The sequence below is a fragment of the Arvicola amphibius genome, chromosome 11, assembly GCF_903992535.2.
Source record: "Arvicola amphibius chromosome 11, mArvAmp1.2, whole genome shotgun sequence".
Classification (NCBI taxonomy): Eukaryota; Metazoa; Chordata; class Mammalia; order Rodentia; family Cricetidae; genus Arvicola; species Arvicola amphibius.
In genome coordinates this window covers 120,852,199-120,871,722 of record NC_052057.2, presented here as the reverse complement: position 1 = coordinate 120,871,722, position 19,524 = coordinate 120,852,199, and the positions used below count along the sequence as shown (strand labels likewise).

Sequence of the window (19,524 nt, the reverse complement as noted above, 5' to 3'; positions counted from 1 at the left end):
GTGGGAGTCTTGCTTTACTCTCCAGTTTTAACTCAGAGGTAAAGAATACTGATGGCGGGCTGGAGAGGTGGCTCAGTGGTTAGGAGCACCGCCTCCTCTTCTAAAGGTCCTGAGTTCAATTCCCAGCAACCACATGGTGGCTCACAACCATCTGCAATGAGATCTGGTGCCCTCTTCTGGCCTGAAGGCATGCTTGCAGGCAGAATACTATATACATAATAATAAGGAAAACATTTAAAAAATGACGATGGCTTTTCATAAAGCACAAAGCAAATGAACAGTCCCCCAAACCAAAACCAAAATCAAACAAAACAAAACAAAAAAAAATGAAAGTTGAAGTTTACAGGGGAAGTTTTTGTTGTTGTTGTGTTGTTTTGTTTTTCGAGTCAGGGTTTCTCGGTAGCTTTGGAGCCTGTCCTGGAACTTGCTCTGTAGACCAGGCTGGCCTCAAACTCACAGAGATCCGCCTGCCTCTGCCTCCTGAGTGCTGGAATTAAAGGTGTGTGCCACTGTCACCTGGCTACAGGGGAAGTTTTATTTATTTTCTCATACCAACAGGCCATATTTTGGTCTACTTTCCAATATGAAAATGAAGAAGGGAGGCTTTCTTTTGATTATAAAAATTACACATTGAAAAATTTGGAAAATGTAACATTACGTGAAGAACGACGGGGCTGATGACACCACTCAGAGTTAAGGTTCTTGCCTATCGTGTGTGGCCCCGAGTTCAGTCCCCAGTTAACACAAACACCAAACAACTACAAAACCACACTGTCACAATTGACATTTTTTTTTTTTTGGTTTTTCGAGACAGGGTTTCTCTGTAGCTTTGGGGCACAATTGACATTTTAACATATTGATGCTTTAATATTTATGAGACACCTTTAAAATAGACCCTTTAAAAATAACTTTGCATACTGCTCCCCTTATTGAATACTTTAGCATGATTTTCTTGTGATCCTTTGTGAGCATCATTAATTTGACTGGCTTGAATTTTGAATGAGTTCTAAAGCGTGTTGATATTTACTATAAATATCTACTACTTTTTAGTATAATACACTGTAAAATGGATCATACATGCTGAAATTTTTAATAGTTACAGTGTTTGCTCACTGCCTTCTTTGCTTATTTATTCAATCACAGAAATTGTTCTGAGCACTTTGCATAGATTATATTACCTAGTAACCACACTTACCATACCAGTAGCCTACTCTCATTGCTCTTTTATTTATCCATTGAGAAACAGCACAAGGTCTCCTAGGTACTAAGTATGGAACTGGAATTTACGCAAGGCCACCGACCCCCAAGTCTACCTTCTTTATTTCACGCACTTTACATTGTATGTCAAGCCATGCGCTGGGAAAGAAGAAACGTGGTGAAGGAGCCTGCCAGAGTCTCTGCTCCCTCTGAGCTAGAGCATGGCAATGAAACAGATACTAAACAACTAATGACCTGGGTTTATATACTGAAGCCAGCGTATTCACAGTCGATGACACTGGTCTGTCAGGGACAGTCTAGATAGGTTGGGTAAGGCTTCCTAGAAGTGGCGAGACAAGCTGAGATTTGAAGATTGGTGGAGAGAAATATGTTCTAAGGAGGGGAAACACTAGCAAGGCCTTTGGGTGGGAGGGCCAGGTATCCTCAGGCACTAAACGGAATTCCATGTCCTGTTATGACCAGATGGGGTGAAACTATGGTAAAGTCTTCCTGGGTATTTTTATCTTTACTTCAAAAACAACAGGGCTCTCAAAGGGTTTCAAACAAGAGGAGATGTAATAGATTTGTACTTCACAAAATCTCTTCCCTCTTCCGTGTGGCAGATACACTAGATGCAGTCAGGAGGCATATGGGGTGGATTTTTTGAAGACTCTACAGAATCCGGAAAACAGTGATAGCTTGTTGTAATGTGGTACAACAAGGGTAGAGGGACCTGCCACACATTCAGTAACTGTGTAATAGGTGAAGTTGGAAATGGTGATTGTATTATTTTCTTTTCTAATGCCATGAGAAAATATCATGATCAAAGCAACTTATAGAAGAAAGAGTTTATCTAGGTGTTCCCAGTTTGGGAGGGTAAGAGTCCATCCCCATCACGGTAGGGGGAGCATGGCAGTAGGCAGGCAGACCTGTAGGTAGGTCACTGGAACAACAGCCAACAGCTCACATCTCAGTCCATAAACAGGAAACACAGAGAGTCTACTTGAAATGTTTTTTTGAAATCTTAAAGCCCACCCCCCCCAGAGACATATTTCCTCCAGCAAGGCCACATCTCTTAATCCTCCTTGGACCTCTACCAACTGGTTATCAAATATTCAGATGCCAGAGACTTATAGAGCATCTCGTTTAAGCTACTACAGTGAAATAACTCAAGATGTGAGATTCCTATGAGTTGAGATAGAAAGCAACACTAAAAAGGCCCCATTTTCTCTCTGGAATGGGTGAGTTGATGTATACTAATGTAGTAGTATTTCATTTGTATGTTAATAAATGAAGCTTGCCTGAGGATCAGAAAAGTAAAACAGCCACACTGGCCAGCCTCACAGACCAGGCAGCAATGACACACACCTTTAATCCCAGTAGCCACACTACGTTGTCATAGAAACCAGGCAGTAGTGGTGCACACCCTTAATCCCAGCACTAGAGAGGATTATAGAACAGAAGGAGACAGCTCTCAGTTTCATTCTAAGGTTTCCCGGAAGCAGGACCACAATTTTTGGATTGAGGTGGAAGTAAGAGCCAGTGGTTGGCTGCTTTGCTTTTCTGGTCTTCAGGTTGAGTCCCAATTTCTGTCTCTAAGTTTTTATTAATTGTGCTTCAACCTAGTGAATGTTTGAGTGCATGGTTGGTTGTAAGAGGTGGAGCCATAGTTATTTCCACGAGACAGTCCTAGGTGTGGATGAAATTACCTCGGGTGAAGATCAAGAGGAAAGAGGATGTGACTCTGGGGAGAACTAGGTCATAGTTGGGAAAAGAACCCTGAGTAATGAAAGTCAGTGTTGGCTGCCTCAAGCTTTCCAGAGACCACTAAGGGCACCTGGAAGGTGGTGGTGATGAATTTATAGACAATCTGCGAGCTCAGAGGTGCAGCTCTGCAAAGGACACCTGCTCAGTTGCTTGCAGGGACAGGCGAGGCTGCAGCCTGGATGACCCAGGCTTAGGTTTTTGAAGCAGATGAAGTGAAGGACAGAGAGCAGGAGGATTTAGATACACTATGTAAGCGACCATACTATTGTTCATGTACAAGATGCTCTTTTCAATCCGAGATGTACATTTTACTCATAAACATCTGTTCTCATTTCCAGTGTTGCTTTTGGATGACCTCCCAGAAGAGCTCTTCTCTCACAGGGAGAACTTTCAGGCTTTTCCCTGACACTTAATTTTTTTCAAAGATGTTTCCCTAATCTTTTTTTTTTTTCTATAGCAGTAGATGCTCTAAACTTTGTTCTTTGCATTTTGACAGGAAAGGGAATGCACACATTCAGTTCTTACGATGCAATCTCTTTCATATGCTCTATCTCTTGAAAAATTTTCCTTGGTTAAGGTCCATAGGAGAAGGCACTCTTGTTCTTTGTCAGATTAGTGAGACTTGTTTGGTTTTCCCATTTGAGAACAAAAAGAGATTTCCTCTTTCAAAGCATTAAGACCTTATTCCATATATTCTTATCTTGAAGGAGTGGCTAACTTTGGGGCCAAAGTGTCACAAAAAGGGGGAAATGCTTAGGAAAAAAAAACAATCTTAGCACATTGGAGGGAGAATAAATACAGAAAGAGTAAAAGCAAAGCCCAGAACATGAGGGCTGAGAGGACACCTAGTGACAGCCAGAAAGCCATGAGTGACTTCTAGTGACGTGGGTCGCTGCCAGACAGTTCTGAGGAAAAAAAATGGTGATCTGAATACCTCTGTGAGCACATTGATAGCGCAGAGAGGGCGCAGGTAGTTCAAGGGCAAAAGTGGGGTCTGACGAAGGCCCGTGCGGTGATGTAAGCAAGGCCTTCAGTAGCAATGATTGCTTCGGTGATGTTGAAAGAGACTGCTGAAAACACCATGGGGCGTCTGAGGTTTCACGTGGTCTCAAAGTCAGAACTGATAAACTATTAAATTACTATGTGCCCTTCAAGGCCCAGAATATTAAAGCCCACAGAGAAACTGGGCTTAGGCACTTCGAGCAGCATCTCTGTGGCCTGAAGAAAGTCTCCTCCCTGCCCTCTCTGTGTGCAAATGCAGATGTCTCCTTTCTGCCAGGCTTGGCTCTTAGCACTCCTTCCTTTACTCCCTCTTTCCTTTACTCTCTCTCAGGATCCTCTCTGTGGCATATATTTGGCAGATATGAAAAATTAAGACTTTACATTACTCTCTGATTCTTTTCTCTTCTACTACTTATGGAAGGTGCGAGAGAGGGGGTTTCACTATAGACTTTTTGGGGATTCCTTATGCATGAATGATGTCATCAGCCCCATCACCCCACAATTTTGGTTTTATATATATATATATATATGTATATATATATATATACATATATATATATAAAATTCTGTGTTTAACTTTCCATTAGCTGCTACTAAATATTACTAATTCTTTAAAAAAGAATTGTTCCTTGGGTCTAATTTTTGGATGTCATAGTTCCTGTATTTAAAATTTTATCCTTCTCTAACCTGAGTCTATTTAGAAATCCTAGTACTTATTACAAGGTAGCCCCAGGAGCTTTGAGATGGTCTGAAGAGCTCATAGTAATTTAAGATCCCTTATCAAGTCTATCTTTGAGTCCATGTGAAGCCTCAGCCTTCTTTTCTCCCATTTCCGTTGAAACTGTTTCTGCTCTGCCGAGCCCCCAGTGACGGCTTGCCAGTCCTAAGTGACTTGGCCAGACATGGACAGTGTTGCTGTAGCATGTTGCTTTGTGTGAGTCCTTGTGTCCATTTACCAACTCTGAGGAAGGACTGCAAATCTTGAAGCCTGGATAAAGCTGTATTTCTTTGCTATTCACTTATTTATCAGTTGTTTCCTGAGTATCAGTAATCAATTACCACATAATCAATAATTACTGTGTTCTTGACACTGACTTTAGAGCCTGCAGTAGGCTGTTGTTTAAGACCTCATTCTTAAAGGCAACAACAAAGCCTGGGAGAGTTTTCTGTAGTGGCTGTCCCTGCTCTTTATAGGGCTGAACATGTCCTTGCACAGGGCAAGGACATGGAGTGAAGGCTGGGGACACACAGATAGGTGATGTTTTAGAATTAGATGGGTGGTCCATATTTAAGTTAGAACAACTGGAGAGTCACAACAAATAAGACAGAGCTGGTGTGAAGTGTCTAAAAGCCTCAGTGTGAGGAGTGCTCACCAGGTCACCATGGGGAAGAAGGCTGAAGGGAGTCAAATATTACATGTTAGGACTTTTGAATATATTCTGAATAAAAGGGAATCATTAACATCTCAACCACATTTGCAATATAATCATATTTTAATTTTAAAAACTTGCTTAGGAACAAAAAAACTTTACTAATTCCAGATTACTATTCTAATAATCTACTCAAGAGGAAGCATCCTTCAAGGTTGAGGTGGGGAGTGTCTGGGTCAGGGAAGAGGACAATACAAAGTAGCCTTGAGTTCTTCATTTAAAAATGTTACATATGCTATATAAGCTTTACTGTAAAATTGCAAGTCTAATATCATAATGCCCCCAAATATGTCTTAAGTCAATTATTTTTAATTTGACTAATCATTGCTCTTTCAAATCCTTGGCTGAAACGGCAAATCTCTAGTTCTTCGTAATTTCTGTGAGATGCTGTGGTGTGACTAGGCCAGCTTATTGTGGCTCACAGGAGTTGATTTTTCATATCTGTCTTATCCACAGTCAGTGAACTGAATCAGCCGTGGCAGGAGTATTTATGCTTTAGAACCAACACACATCATTATCATCACTCTCCCCCTCAGTTCCCCTGACTCTCGCTCAACTGAGCTCTGCCCCTCTTTTCTCCTCTCTCCCCTCAGTTCCCCCCACTCTTGCTCAGCTCAGCTCTGCCCCCTCTTTTCTCCTCCTCTCTCCCCTCAGTTTCCCCCACTGTCACTCAGCTCAGCACTGCCCCCTCTTCCCTCCTCTCTCTTCTTTGACTTTCTATTTTCTAGCAGACCCGACCCCTGAAGCTATGCTCGTTTTTCTGCGTTCTCCCCCCCCTGCCCGCTAAGAATTTAGTCTCAGAGAAGTAGCCCTTCACCTGATTTCAACTGTATCAGCAGTTTTATAGGTCCCGCAGAGGCATACTAAACAGAATATGAAGACAGTGGTATTCCTTATTTGCTGTTTAACTGGCAGATTCTAGTAGGATTCGGATTTTCGTCATAAGCTAAATATCCCTGTGAACTGTCCATTTTCCCCGATCCATGTTGTTTATTGTATTTTGCTTAGTTTAGGATTGTGGGCACTGGGCAGCCCTGCACTACTGAGGCACAGTCACAGCCGTTTATTTTAATTTTTTTTTGTGTTCATAATAGTTTAAAATGAGATTCTGAGGTTTCTATGCTTCTCTCATCTTTGTTAAACCTGAACTGATTTTTCAGACAAACATTGATATTTTCTGTATGGCATGTTTTAGAATAGTTTTCATCATGCTTGGTTTTTCTAACACAGATTTACAAATGCTTCCAGAATTTGACTTAGTAAACCTTCTTCTTCCGCTGACTCTTTCTGTGACCCTAAACAGGCTTCCTTAGCTATTCGGTATGGGAGATATGAGCAGTGTCTTCTTAGATCATGGCTATTCACGCCATTGGTAAAACTCATAATGCTCCTAACAAGTAGAATTTCTACAATTCTTAAAATACTAACATAGTATGTACATCCTAAACTATGATCAGACTTTAGAAGTAAAGTCTGCTGTTTTGTTTGCAGTTTCAGAATCTAAAGCTGAAGGAATTCTACTGTGAGGGAAACCCACTCTTCCTGAAGCGTCCAATCACTGCCACACAACCTAAAGACATCTGGACTCTACGGGTGACTCATAAGCATGAACCTTCACACTAAACCCATGGTTTAAAACGTAAAGCATTCCTGACAATTCAGCAAATATGTAGACCTGGTCCATTAAGAATGTGGATTCTTCATGTCACTTTTGACTTGCTCACAGAATTCAGTGCAATCTGTCTGATTTTCAGACTGACTTGACACAGAGAAGTGAACGTTTTTCATTGGATGAAAAGAAAAGAGGAATTTACTTTTACTTTAGCCTTCTAAGCGTCTTTTTGCTGCTAGTGGGCTCTTTTTTTGCTTCTCTTTCATTTCTATTTGTTCATGGATATCTTCCGGAACTCACAGAGTCCAGTTTGGTGAAACTAGTTAATGATATCAAAAGAAGTACTAGGGAAACATGTTGGAGGACGCCTTTACTGCCAGGCAAGATAAAACCCACAGGTTCTCCCAGAGTTGAATATGATTCTCTATCACGAATTTTGATTTACCAGACTCATTTGGATCTAAGGCTGAACATACAAGAACATAGATAGATTTAGTTATAATGCTTTAAAAATTGTTTTCTTATCATGAAAGCAATATAGATGCATGAATAGGAAGAAAGCCAATGATGGTGACAAGAATGCAGAAATCTAATTGGGTATCACTACTCTCCATGCTGACTCTCTTGTACATTTAGAATATATTTTAAATTTAAGATGAATTAATACTTTATATGCTACTTAGAGATTTAGGTTTTTACTCCAATTTTAGCTTCAAACAGTAGCTGTTTGATTACCATCAAGAGGTAGGTGTCTTTATTGTACCTCCTTTTATAGATAGAGAAACTAAGACCCGGAGAGGCTAACTTGTTCACATTCGCAGAGTTTATGCTGGGGCTTGGGTGTTGATGCCAACTTTTCCAGTTGGCCTCCAGACCCCATCTTAAAGTGCTGGTAACAGCTGGAGTGCAGAAAGGTAAGCAGATTGTCTTGGGCTCGAGCACATGAGATTCTTGATTGTGGAGAGGCTGGAAGAATATTTAATCTGATGTGGTATCTTAAGAGGAGTAGAACATTTCCTTATAATTTTTAAATTGTAAGGTCAAAGAGTTCAGAGTTACTTTAATGTTATATTATAGTGAATGTATACATGGTTGGATATATTATACAGTAGAAATTATTAGTTTTCCTTATGTAAAGATTTAAGCAGTTTTGAAAGTACTGCTATGAATTTTTCTCAGAATGGTGGCTAAAGCTGACAGTATATTTGGACTCAAAGGCATTTCTAGTAGACATTTGGTTAATATTAGCAATTAAATTCCTTTGAATTTCAGTGGTTCATAGGGCTTTGAAACTGTATCTGCCTTATTAGAGAATTTCTAAAAGATACACTTGGTTGTTTAGGTCTGTAATCCTAGCTACATGGAAGGCTAAGGGCAGAAGCATCCCAAGGTCAAATGATTTCTAAGCAAGCTGGAATGACTTAGTGAGACTATGTTAGAATTAAAAGTAAAGTGAGGGTTAGGGATGCACTTCAGCTGGCAGTACCAACAAAAGGTTTGAGAACCTTCTTCACCTCAGAAATTCGTTAACTAGAACTGATCCTGGTAATTTAGTGCATCAGCAGATGCAGGCTCAATGCTTTGCTATTATTAGCTTTATCATCTTTATCACAGATGAGATATTTGGGACCAGGTGAATTAAGAATTTGTCCAAATAAGGCCAAGAAGCAAATGCCTTATTGAGCCAGTGTGTGAAACTCTGCACGTAACAGAGCCAGAGCCCTTGCTTAGGATGCTGTGTGTCCTGCCTCCTGTGTTCTCAGTAGCAGCTCATTCCACATTACTTCCAGTCTACCCTTCCTCCTAAGGATTTGTACTTTTTTTTCTAGTTTATAATTTTTATACTTACATGTTTATAACTTATGGTTATGTAATATAGTTCAAATGACCATATGTAAGAAAATTTATACACATGAATATACTTTCAAGTTATAGTGGATTAGAAATAGGAATACCACATGACCTACATAAAATATTCTAACAAAATAGCATACAAGTGATTCAAAATAAACAACTTATTTATTCATAAAAGATTTCTTAGATTTAAAATAACACTGGAATGATCTCATAATTAGTTAGTATAGTTTCAGAAAATTCACACAATGTTTCTGTAAGAGGTGTCCTAAAAGATACTGTTAGTCAGGAGATGGCGGCACTTGCTTTTAATCTTACTACTTGGGAGGCAGAGGCAGGTGGATCTCTGAGTTTGAAGCCAGTCTGATCTACAGAACAAATTCCAGGATGGCCAGGGCTACACAGAGAAACTCTGTCTCAGAAGAAAAGAAAACTAAAAAAGAAAAAAAGATAGTATTGGTTACATCAACAGTTATCTTGTTTTGTATATATTTACATTTCCAAGAAAAAAATTTAAATTTTAATGACGTACGTTATTCTTGCAAAGTAATATTTTGGCTTCAAAGAGAATATAAATAATGACTGATATATTAGCTGTCTAGTGATATATTGAAATCAACAATCATGGGTCCAGAAATCATAAATGTTAAAAGTAATCTTTATGAATTGTAGGTCTGTATGTTCAAGAGAATTCTCCTGTTTCTGTTTGGAAAGTGAACCCTTGTCTGTGTGTTTTCTGCATACTAAGACTATCCACCCAATTGTTTAATTAGCTAGTATATACCTCTAAAATAAGCATTTCGTTTCGAATCACAAACCATGCTCTGTGAAAGCAGTCATAGAAAAGGTGACACTGAGTATCTGATGGTTGGCGTCACGATAGCGCTTCCAGACTTCTTCCTTCTGCTGAGCAGGGCCATCCCCCCCCCAGCTGTCTGGTGACGGATGAGTCACACAAGGAGCATGCGCCGAAGGCTCTTCACTGTGCAATGATGGTCATTGACTGAGAAGCCTGGGCACAGCAAGGAGCAGGCCCACACCAATTCATGGGAAATCCTTGAAAAATTTTAAAGACTTAAAGTAGCATGAATTAGGGAGAGATTTTTGTATCCACAATCATATGTATTTAAATGATGGTCAGAGGCTGATATGGACTATTAGAAAACCTTCATTTCGGGCAGGAAAATAAGTCCCATGTCAACTGTCCCCATCCATGCTTTAAATTTCCATCAGTGTTTGTGTAGGAGGGACTTCATGCTCTATAAACATACATTGCTTCATAATCATAGGCATTGTTTATGCCATGATGGCAATACTGGATGTCGGTGCTTTGGGGGAGTTAGGCAAACGCTTGTTTTCTTTGCTGGGTCAGTGAAGATTAAATTGTATCATCATATTCTGTGTTTTACATTAAGATGATGAAGCTGATGATACTGGTGAAAGGCAACTTCTTTTCCTTCTTTACTTTCGTATTATTTATTATTTTGTTGGACAGAGTCTTAATCAACATGACTAAGTTTAATGCAGATTTAAAGTAGGGATTGGCTCACAGATGCTAATGCTCCAGTGCTCCTTAAGGGATGCAGAGTTGACTGCGCTGTGAACTTATATCTCTGTGAAGATGACTGAATCTTTCTGAGTCCAGTTTGCATATGTGTGTAGTCCCCGTTTATAATAATTAAAGGTACAAAACTGAGCAAAATGACATCTAATTGTATTAAACAGGTCATGTAAATTTATTATGACTTGGAGCCCTATTTTAAGGGATATAAATATGGTAGAAGGTACCCACTTACCCTACATTTGTGAAATATAAAGTTTTTTTTACAATGGCAGCCACATGCAATGTAAGTCATTATATGTGATGTAGAATCTTAGATTAATAAACAATAAGGAATTAGACATGATTTTTGAATTAATTAAATAGGAATTACTTTAATATATAAATTTTGAATTAATTTGAAGAACAATTTTTTTTTCAATTTAGGAAATAGCAGCAAGATTTGTCCTCGATCAGTTAGATGAAAACAATGATTTGATTATGACTGCCATAGAGCATTATCCAGAGACCAAAGACAAACTCTCCAAGGCAAGACGGTGTGCACTGTGCAGAAAATTCTTTTTATCTGAATGGCTGGAATGTGTCCAGTTTGTTTCCCCATCAAAGGTAAACAGTGGGTTTTTTGTGCGAATATAAGCATAAAAGTACCTATTTTTGTCCTTACTAATGATATTTGTACTAAAGATAGACTTCTTTGATAGTGTTGATGATAAAAATTCAGATAACTGTCTTACAATCATTATTTCTTATTCTATTTGAATTTAAGGTCTTTATCATGTTACATACATTCCATCCAAATTCCATGAATACTGGGCATGGTCACACATACCTTTTCTTCAGCATGTGGAATGCATAGGTTGAAAATCCACATGTTCAAGTTTAAGTTTCAATGGAGATTTTAGAAATCTTACCATTCTTAATGGTCACCACTGTAGAGGCAGTGGGAGCAGGGGTAATGAAGACAATAAGGAAGGTAGACTAAAGTCTCATGCCTTAGCTAGCTTCATTCAAAGCCTCAGACTGTTTATACTGAAGGTGAAGAAAGGTCCTATGAATAAAGTTCTCATGAGTTCAAGCCATATACATTCACAAGGACAAGCTGCACATGGCAAAAACATGTTTTTCCATAGAGGCTTATAAAGAATAGCTTAGACATTTAATTGATTAAAAGCAGCAAGCAGAATGAGTAATCTGAATTTAACTAACAACCATCTGCTACACCTTGTAGGAACATGAAAACATGTTCTAAGAACAAGTCTGTGTTTTGAAGAAACTGAGGTCACAGGACTCTGTCTTGTTGGGTGTTCTCACGAGCACTCAGAATTGTCCTCAAATGACTTCTTTCTTGGAGCATGTCACCTGGGGCAGTTGTCAATGGCAGTTCACATAGCTCATGAAGCAAGTTTTATACAAGGTTTCGAAGACCTCTTTCACTCCAGATGACCACACAGCAAATGCGTTAGGCACTCACTATCGTCTCTGTCACATGTGTAACTGTTTTGTAGCCGGAAGACCTCTCTAGGCAATCTGTAAATGAGTGTGAAACTTAGTTTAAATAACATAATGTTCTCAGGTTATGAAATGTATTTCTTTTGTTCAACCACTTAAAGATATTAAAGCATCTGTAACTCATATATTATGAGAACAGGATGTAGTACGGGCAGTGCCTGGGGAACCCCAGTTTGCCTACATCTGTTCTAGCCCACCCAGAATTCCTTCTTGGACACTCTCGTTTCTTATCTGTTGGTAAGCAGCTGGCTGTTCCTGGGACAAAGAGCATCATACTTGACCATGTTAAGCAGAGGGCAGATGCATTCCCTGCTGGTCTATGGATGATCATCTGGTGAAAGCAACAAAGCAAAAACCAAACCCAATGAACACACATGTAACTGTAAATCATGTCATATTATGATGTAAAAGGGTGACACATCAGTGTGTTGGGACTTATGTGACTATTGAGTAATTCAAACAACAGACTTTTTTGTTGCTTTTGTGGCTTGGGAAGCTTGGGGGCTCCAATATCAAGTTACTGGCAGGACTAGCCTTCTTCTGAATTGTGGTGTATTCTGTTCTACTCCAGTCCTGTTGCCAGTTTAATTTTTAATTATCGGTTTGGACCTGGGATTACCCAGAAGATAAACTTTCAGACACACCCTTGAGGAATTTTTTAGCCTCTTGCCATGCCTGTGGGGGTCATTTTGACTGGATTAATTAAGATTGGAAGACAAACTCTAGAGATGGTGTCATCATTTCCTGGGCTGGTGTCATGAAATGTCCTATACAAAACAATCTAGATGAGCACAGGCATTACCATTCTCTGTGGGCTGACTCTGAGTGCCATGTGATGAGACCCCAACACACACAGTGATGGACTGTCAAAGTAAACCCATTCTCTCCTAAACTTGTTTTGTTGGGTATTTTATTGTAGCAACCATAAAGATAACCAAGACAACAGCTGTCTTACTGTATCCTTTCATGTTGCCTTCCTTTTTCATGGATCTATAATCAAATGTCCCCTTTTGAGTATAACCATAAAATCAGGTTAAGGTCTGGAGTAATGACTTCATATTCAGTTGATCACCATGACCAAACACTTTTATCCAAAGAAGACCTCTTTTGGAGGCACTGAAGCTTTTCTCATGTGAATCTGCATGAGATGCAGTTCAACCCACAATTACAAGATTCCATAAACAAAGTAACAGAAAAGATCATTATACTAGGCTTTTATTTTTAAGATGTCACCCAGCATCCCAAATTTTGGTACGCAACACATCATTTACAATTAAACAAATGCAGCACAATACATGTAACACACCTTTACACAGTTAAATATTCCACAGCACAAACAAATGTAACACATCTTTTCAGCACTATACAAATGCAGCATGCATAAACATAACACACCTTTACACAGTTAAATATTCCAGAGCGTAAACAAATGTAACACACCTTTACACAGTTAAAGTAATATTCCAGAGCGTAAACAAATGTAACACACCTTTACACAGTTAAAGTAACATTCCAGAGCGTAAACAAATGTAACACACCTTTACACAGTTAAAGTAACATTTCAGAGCGTAAACAAATGTACCACACCTTTACACAGTTAAAGTAACATTCCAGAGCGTAAACAAATGTAACACACCTTTACACAGTTAAAGTAACATTCCAGAGCGTAAACAAATGTAACACACCTTTACACAGTTAAAGTAACATTCCAGAGAGTAAACAAATGTAACACACCTTTACACAGTTAAAGTAATATTCCATAGCACAAACAAATTTAACACATCTTTACACCGCTATACAAATGCAGCATGCATAAACATAACACACCTTTACACAGTTAAATATTCCAGAGCGTAAACAAATGTAACACACCTTTACACAGTTAAAGTAATATTCCAGAGCATAAACAAATGTAACACATCCTTACATAGTTAAAACAATATTCCACAACAGCTCATGTTTAGAAGTCTGAGACCATGGAGGTCCTCTGTGAGGAAAGGGTGTCTGACTAATGGTTAAAGGACAAGAAGGAGCTGGTCAGGTGAAGTTAGAGAAGAGCTTGCTAAGACCTGGCCAATGGGAATTCCCGTATGAGTTGAGGGATGGAAAACAGGTCAGTTTGTACAGTACTCATTGCTAGGTAAGGCCGACGTCGTCAGGAATTGGATTACAGTGTATGACAGTCCTAGTTAATGGGTTTGGTTTCTAGGTAGTGAAAGATGAGGCACCATTTAGGCTTTTAAGGGAAAGAAATGTTCTGGTTTGTGTTTGAAAGGTCACCTCTGAACGGAGAATGGATTAGAGTCACAAAAGTGAGGCAACGAGCCAGGTGGCTGTGGTGTCAGAATCAGGTGAGGAACAATAGTGGTAAAAGCTCATGGCAGTGACCACAGAGAAAACCGAAGCCTTTGAGATGCGTTTGGAGGAAGAAGAGGAAAGACTTCCAGTTTTCTGAGTGAAATCCTGACCTGGTGCTTTTTGTTTTCTACAATTGGGATGATTGCAGGAGAAACCATTCTGTGTGGCAGATAGAGTTCTGTTCGGCCAGGGTAACTGTGGGGTTCCTGTAAGGAAGCAGGGACACAAAGCTTCTGAATGCTCTCCTGGCTGTTAGGAATTCTGAGGAGTCTAGAACCTAGAATTTAGGTGGGTGGCATGTGATTTTGAGTATTTGAGTAACTGAAAAAACAACAAATGCAGTTTGTTGCATTTCCTTTTATCAGCTACAACTTTTATCTATGATAACCAAGAAGGCAAAGTACTTCTTGTTCAGAAAATACATAGTCATTTAAAATCTTACCTTGAAGAAGTTCCTGATATTTCTCTGTTTATGTCTAGGAGGCACAGTGTAGTGATATTTCATTGTATTTAATAAATAAGCTTGCCTGAAGTTCAGAGAGTAAAACAGCCATACTGATCAGCCTTACAGACCAGACCGGATTGTGGTGACACACACCTTTAATCCCAGTAGCCACACTAGTTTGCCATAGAAACCAGGCGGTAGTGGCACATGCCCTTTATCTGGGCACTAGAGAGGAATATAAAGTGGGAGGAGACAGCTCTCAGACAGTCTCATTCTGAGATTCCTGGAGGCAGGATCTCCATTTCAGTCTGAGGCAGAAGTAAGAGTCAGTGGCTGGCTGTTTTGCTTTTCTGACCTTCAGGTTGAATCCCAATTTCCGTCTTTGGGTTTTTATTATTCGTGCTCCAGCACAGCCTGGATTTCACCTGGTTCCTTTAAGTTGGTCTCTTCTAGTCCTGTAACTTGAAGTCAGAGCACGGTTACTGGCAATTGCATAATACCGACATGCCTACGTGTGTTGATCCAGAAGCCACCAGTGTCAACAGAGCAATGAATCAGTGCTCTAAATCAGCTACACTTGTGGTGTAGAATGTCTTAAAAAACCTTCTCATGTTGTCAATTAGTCACTGTTCTGTTGCTTCAAAGACATATCATGACTCAGGCAACTCTTAAGAAAAAAAAGCATTTAATCAGGGGCTTGTGTAGTGGTTTGAAAGAAAAACGGCCCCCAGAGGGAGTGGCACTATTAGGAGGTGCGGCCTTGTCGCAGTAGGTGTGGCCTTGTTGGAGGTAATGTGTCACTGCTGGGGTGGGCTTTGAGGTCCCCAATGCTCTAGCTACTCCCAGTGAGACAGTCCACTTCCTTTTGCCTTCTGGTCAAGTTGTAGTCAGCACCATGTCTGCCTGAATGCCTCCATGCTGCTGCCATGATGAAACTGGAGTGAAGATCTGAACTGAACTGACATCTCGATTAAACCTTTTCCTATATAAGAGTGGCCGTGGTCACGGGGTCACCCTAAGACAGCTTGCTTACAGTTTCAGATGTTTAGTCCATTATCATCATGGCGGGGAGCATGGTGGGGAGCAACAAAGTGCTGGAGCAGGAGCCGAGAGCTGCATCCCAATCCACAGGTGGAGGGGCACAGTGAGCACTGGAGTTGACATGGGCTTTTGAAACCTCAAAGCTCATGCCAATGACACACTTCCTCCAACAAGACCACACCCATCTCCTCGTATTTCTAATCCTTTCAGATAGAGCCAACCCTTGGTATAAGAGTTTAAATATATGAACCTATGGGGACCCAATCTTTTTTTTTTTTTTTTTTTTTTTTTTGGTTTTTCGAGACAGGGTTTCTCTGCAGCTTTAGAGCCTGTCCTGGAGCTAGCTCTTGTAGACCAGGCTGGTCTCGAACTCACAGAGATCCGCCTGCCTCTGCCTCCCGAGTGCTGGGATTAAAGGCGTGCGCCACCACCGCCCGGCGGGGACCCACTCTTGTACAAACCACCACACATATCTTTTTGCCAGTACTTGACACTAGAAAATATTTGATATTGTTACACATGGTCACTTGTTTCTTCACAGATAACATTTATCATACTACAAAGGTGCGAAAACACATTAATTCAGGAAGATCTCTTTCCTTCCATAAATTGTCTCTAAGAAATACTACTGCCATCATGAAATTTTTGAGAAAGTGTTTAAAAGGCCTTTTCAGGAGTAATTTGAAGCAAACTGGATATTATTTTCCTTTATGGGCCATCTGTGAACAAATCCCACTTGTACTGGATACATCCACTTGTGCTTAAGAAAAACAAATAAAAGGAAATGTTTACTCAGAGATAGCATTCTCATTCTCAATCAATCTGTGTTTCTATTGTGCTCTGATATGCCTGAAAAAGATCCATGTTCACACTAGTCTGTGAATTGGTAACAACTATTGTAGTTTGTCCAGTTAAGTCAGCATTTGTACGAGAAAGTTTTAGAGTTTTCATGGCATTAAAAAAAATTGCAGTTATTTATTTGATGTTTGCTGTCTATTTCTACCACCAAACCTAAGCGCAATGGATTCAAACTGCTTTCTCTATTATGGAGAAAGTGCATAGCGCAGTGCCTTCTACATAGTTTACTTTTGCTGAATCAAAGTCTGGGCTTGAATATTAATCCTTTTTATTCTTTTTAATTGGTTATAAATGAATTTACATCCAATGTATCATAACAGAAATATACCTGAGTTGCTGCCAATGAGGGATATGCTTAAGATTTTCAAAATATCCTAACCCTGGTACTAACTTTGATAGGCAAGAAAAGAACACTGAATGAAATAATTACTAGAAAAAAAATAGAAGCTCAAAGGAACCTAACGTTTCAGACACTGAGAGAAAAAAAGATATTGTAATTGGGAAAATAAGGATAGAAATGTTTCCTGTTGCTTGAGATGGGAATAAAATCCTGATCGTGTCTGTGACCTATTTGGAAGAGTTCACAGTATCGTCTGGAATGGATAACTGCTGTCAAAAGAACTATAAAGAGAAAAACTTGCCAAATTACTCAGCAAAAGTTGCCAAAAAAGCCTGCTTTCCTTTGGCCATGTTCAGAACACCTGGGACAACTTGCAATGTTCATTTTTCACTTGGACAGATTCCTTTGCAAAATCATCCTATGAACTGCTAGTTTCATTTCAGGTCTTTCTTGGAGAAATTGCCAGCTAATAAAAAAAACCCACAGACAACTCTTTGCTGTCACCTGGAATCCCACAGTTAATGTCTAAAAGACCCCAGGACACTGATGAGAAATCCTAAACTTAAAAAAGTTAGGTAACTTCGCCAAGTTCACAAAGCTTGCAACTGGAGACGAGGGGGAGGAACCCATGTGTGTCATCCCTTGTTCAACCTGACATGATACTAGCTAGTTCCACCTAGCCAGTCCTCATTTATTCAACTGACTTTAAGACATTCACTTTGCTCATCCTTTCTTTATCCACTCAAATTCAATTTTCTCGGTGGTATTCCAGGTCTGCCATTAGCAGCTAGGAATGAGGACCCTGGTCCTGAAGGAAACCATGTATTCCCAGGAACATCAGGCACTCACAAGCCAGATTTGATGATGAGCCTCAGAGATTACTATCAATCATCTTAATTTCCTCTTTAAAGCTATTTGTTAAGTGGCAATAATAATAGCTCCCATCTCACATGCCATGGAGGAGGAGGCTTCAGGGGCTATGCATAGCAAGTGAATGATAATGGAATTCCGTAGTAAATGGTTGAGAAAGACAAGACAGGATAGTTGGTTGCATTCTTGTAATTAGTAAATGCATAGAGTCCTATGAGGAGATGACACCTCAATTAGAGTTCTTTTTTTTTTTTCCAGTTTTGGGACTTAGCATAGTGTTTGTGACATGGGGAATCGACATAATAATAAAGATGATAAACTCACCTTAAGGTGTTAGTACTTGAATACGTGCGTTGAAGAAAAAGGCGGCCTTAGAGTTGCACCAGTGGGCAACTGCTTGGCCGGCGGTGAAATTGTTCAAATAGTTAACTCACTGAGTACTGGGAGCTCACAAGGGAAGCTATGGAAGACGCAGTTAGAGAGAAATAGCATGAAATACCAGGCTCTTGCATATGAAGTTTGAACTTAATTATGCAAGCTATTGTATTAGTTCTCTATGGCTACCATAAAAGAAAAAAAAAATAAAAGCTCCCCAGCAAACCTAGGGACTTGGAGAACAGCAGTTTCTTTTCTAAGATTGCTGGATGCTGGAAATCTGAGATTAGTGTATTGGGGGCTTGACACGGTGGCCATTGTTTTTAACGTGTGATAGGCTGGGCTGAGGCAGGGCACAGTTTGGAAGAAAGAGTGAGGGAGAAAATTCAGTGACAGATTAGCTGGGGAAGCACATGCCCCCAGCTCCAAAGCACAGGTGTGCACTGAGCAGCTCTTTCCTGGCTGTTCTACTATGCTCTCATAGTTTCACTTCCTTTGCTGTGACAGAGGCTCATATGGGAAAAATCAATACACAGGAGAAATGGGGCTTATTTGGCTTACAATTCCAGGTTATAATCCATCCCTCGGGAAAGTCAGGGCAGAAATTTCAATTGCTTTGCACATCACATCCATAGTTAAGAGCAGAGAGAAAGAAATGCGCACATCTTTGATTGCTTACTTGATGACTGCTCACCTAGATTCCTCTTAAACAATCCAGAAACACCTGCCCAGGGTTTGCTGTTACCCTGAGTGGGTTGTCTCTTCCCATGTCAGCCATTCCCACCCAGAAATTCAAGTATGCCTGTTGGCCAAATATATGTAGACAATCCTTTACTCAGGCTCTCCTACATACAGAAGAGCATCACGTGAAAGACCGGTAAGGCCTGCCTGCCTCTGTCTGCTCCCCAGCTCCCCACTCCACCTATTGGCAGTGCTGAAGAGCAAAGCCGGAGCCTCCCATCTATGAATAATCGCTATCACAGAGGAACAGCCCTATCTCTTGAAAGAAGAATTTTCTTCTCTGGACTGGGGAAGTAGAATACAGGACCATGGGTATCCATGACAAATAGACCAGATAATTTTGTAGGATTTTAAGATTTCCATTAAAAAGTTAGATGTTTCAAATTCATTTTCACCAGTTGAGTATGCCTAAGGATATCATAAAGTATTATAACAGCAATAACAGAGAGGCATGGGAATATAGTATAGCTCAAAAATATAATTATTATAAAGTAAACTGGAGACTGACTCTAGCTGATGGCAGAAAATATTCAAATACTTAAAAAAAACATGGTATTCATACTG

The 19,524-nt window shown here is 39.9% G+C and overlaps 1 protein-coding gene across 1 annotated transcript in view; it reads left to right on the top strand.

Moving 5' to 3' along the window:
• Lrrc69 (leucine rich repeat containing 69) overlaps window positions 1–19,524 on the top strand; it is a 63,778-nt gene that overhangs the window by 33,033 nt on the left and 11,221 nt on the right. The window contains exons 6-7 of the mRNA XM_038346907.1: window positions 6,888–6,989; window positions 10,850–11,029. Of these exons, the coding sequence (XP_038202835.1) occupies window positions 6,888–6,989; window positions 10,850–11,029 (282 nt within the window). The remainder of the gene's footprint in view (window positions 1–6,887; window positions 6,990–10,849; window positions 11,030–19,524) is intronic.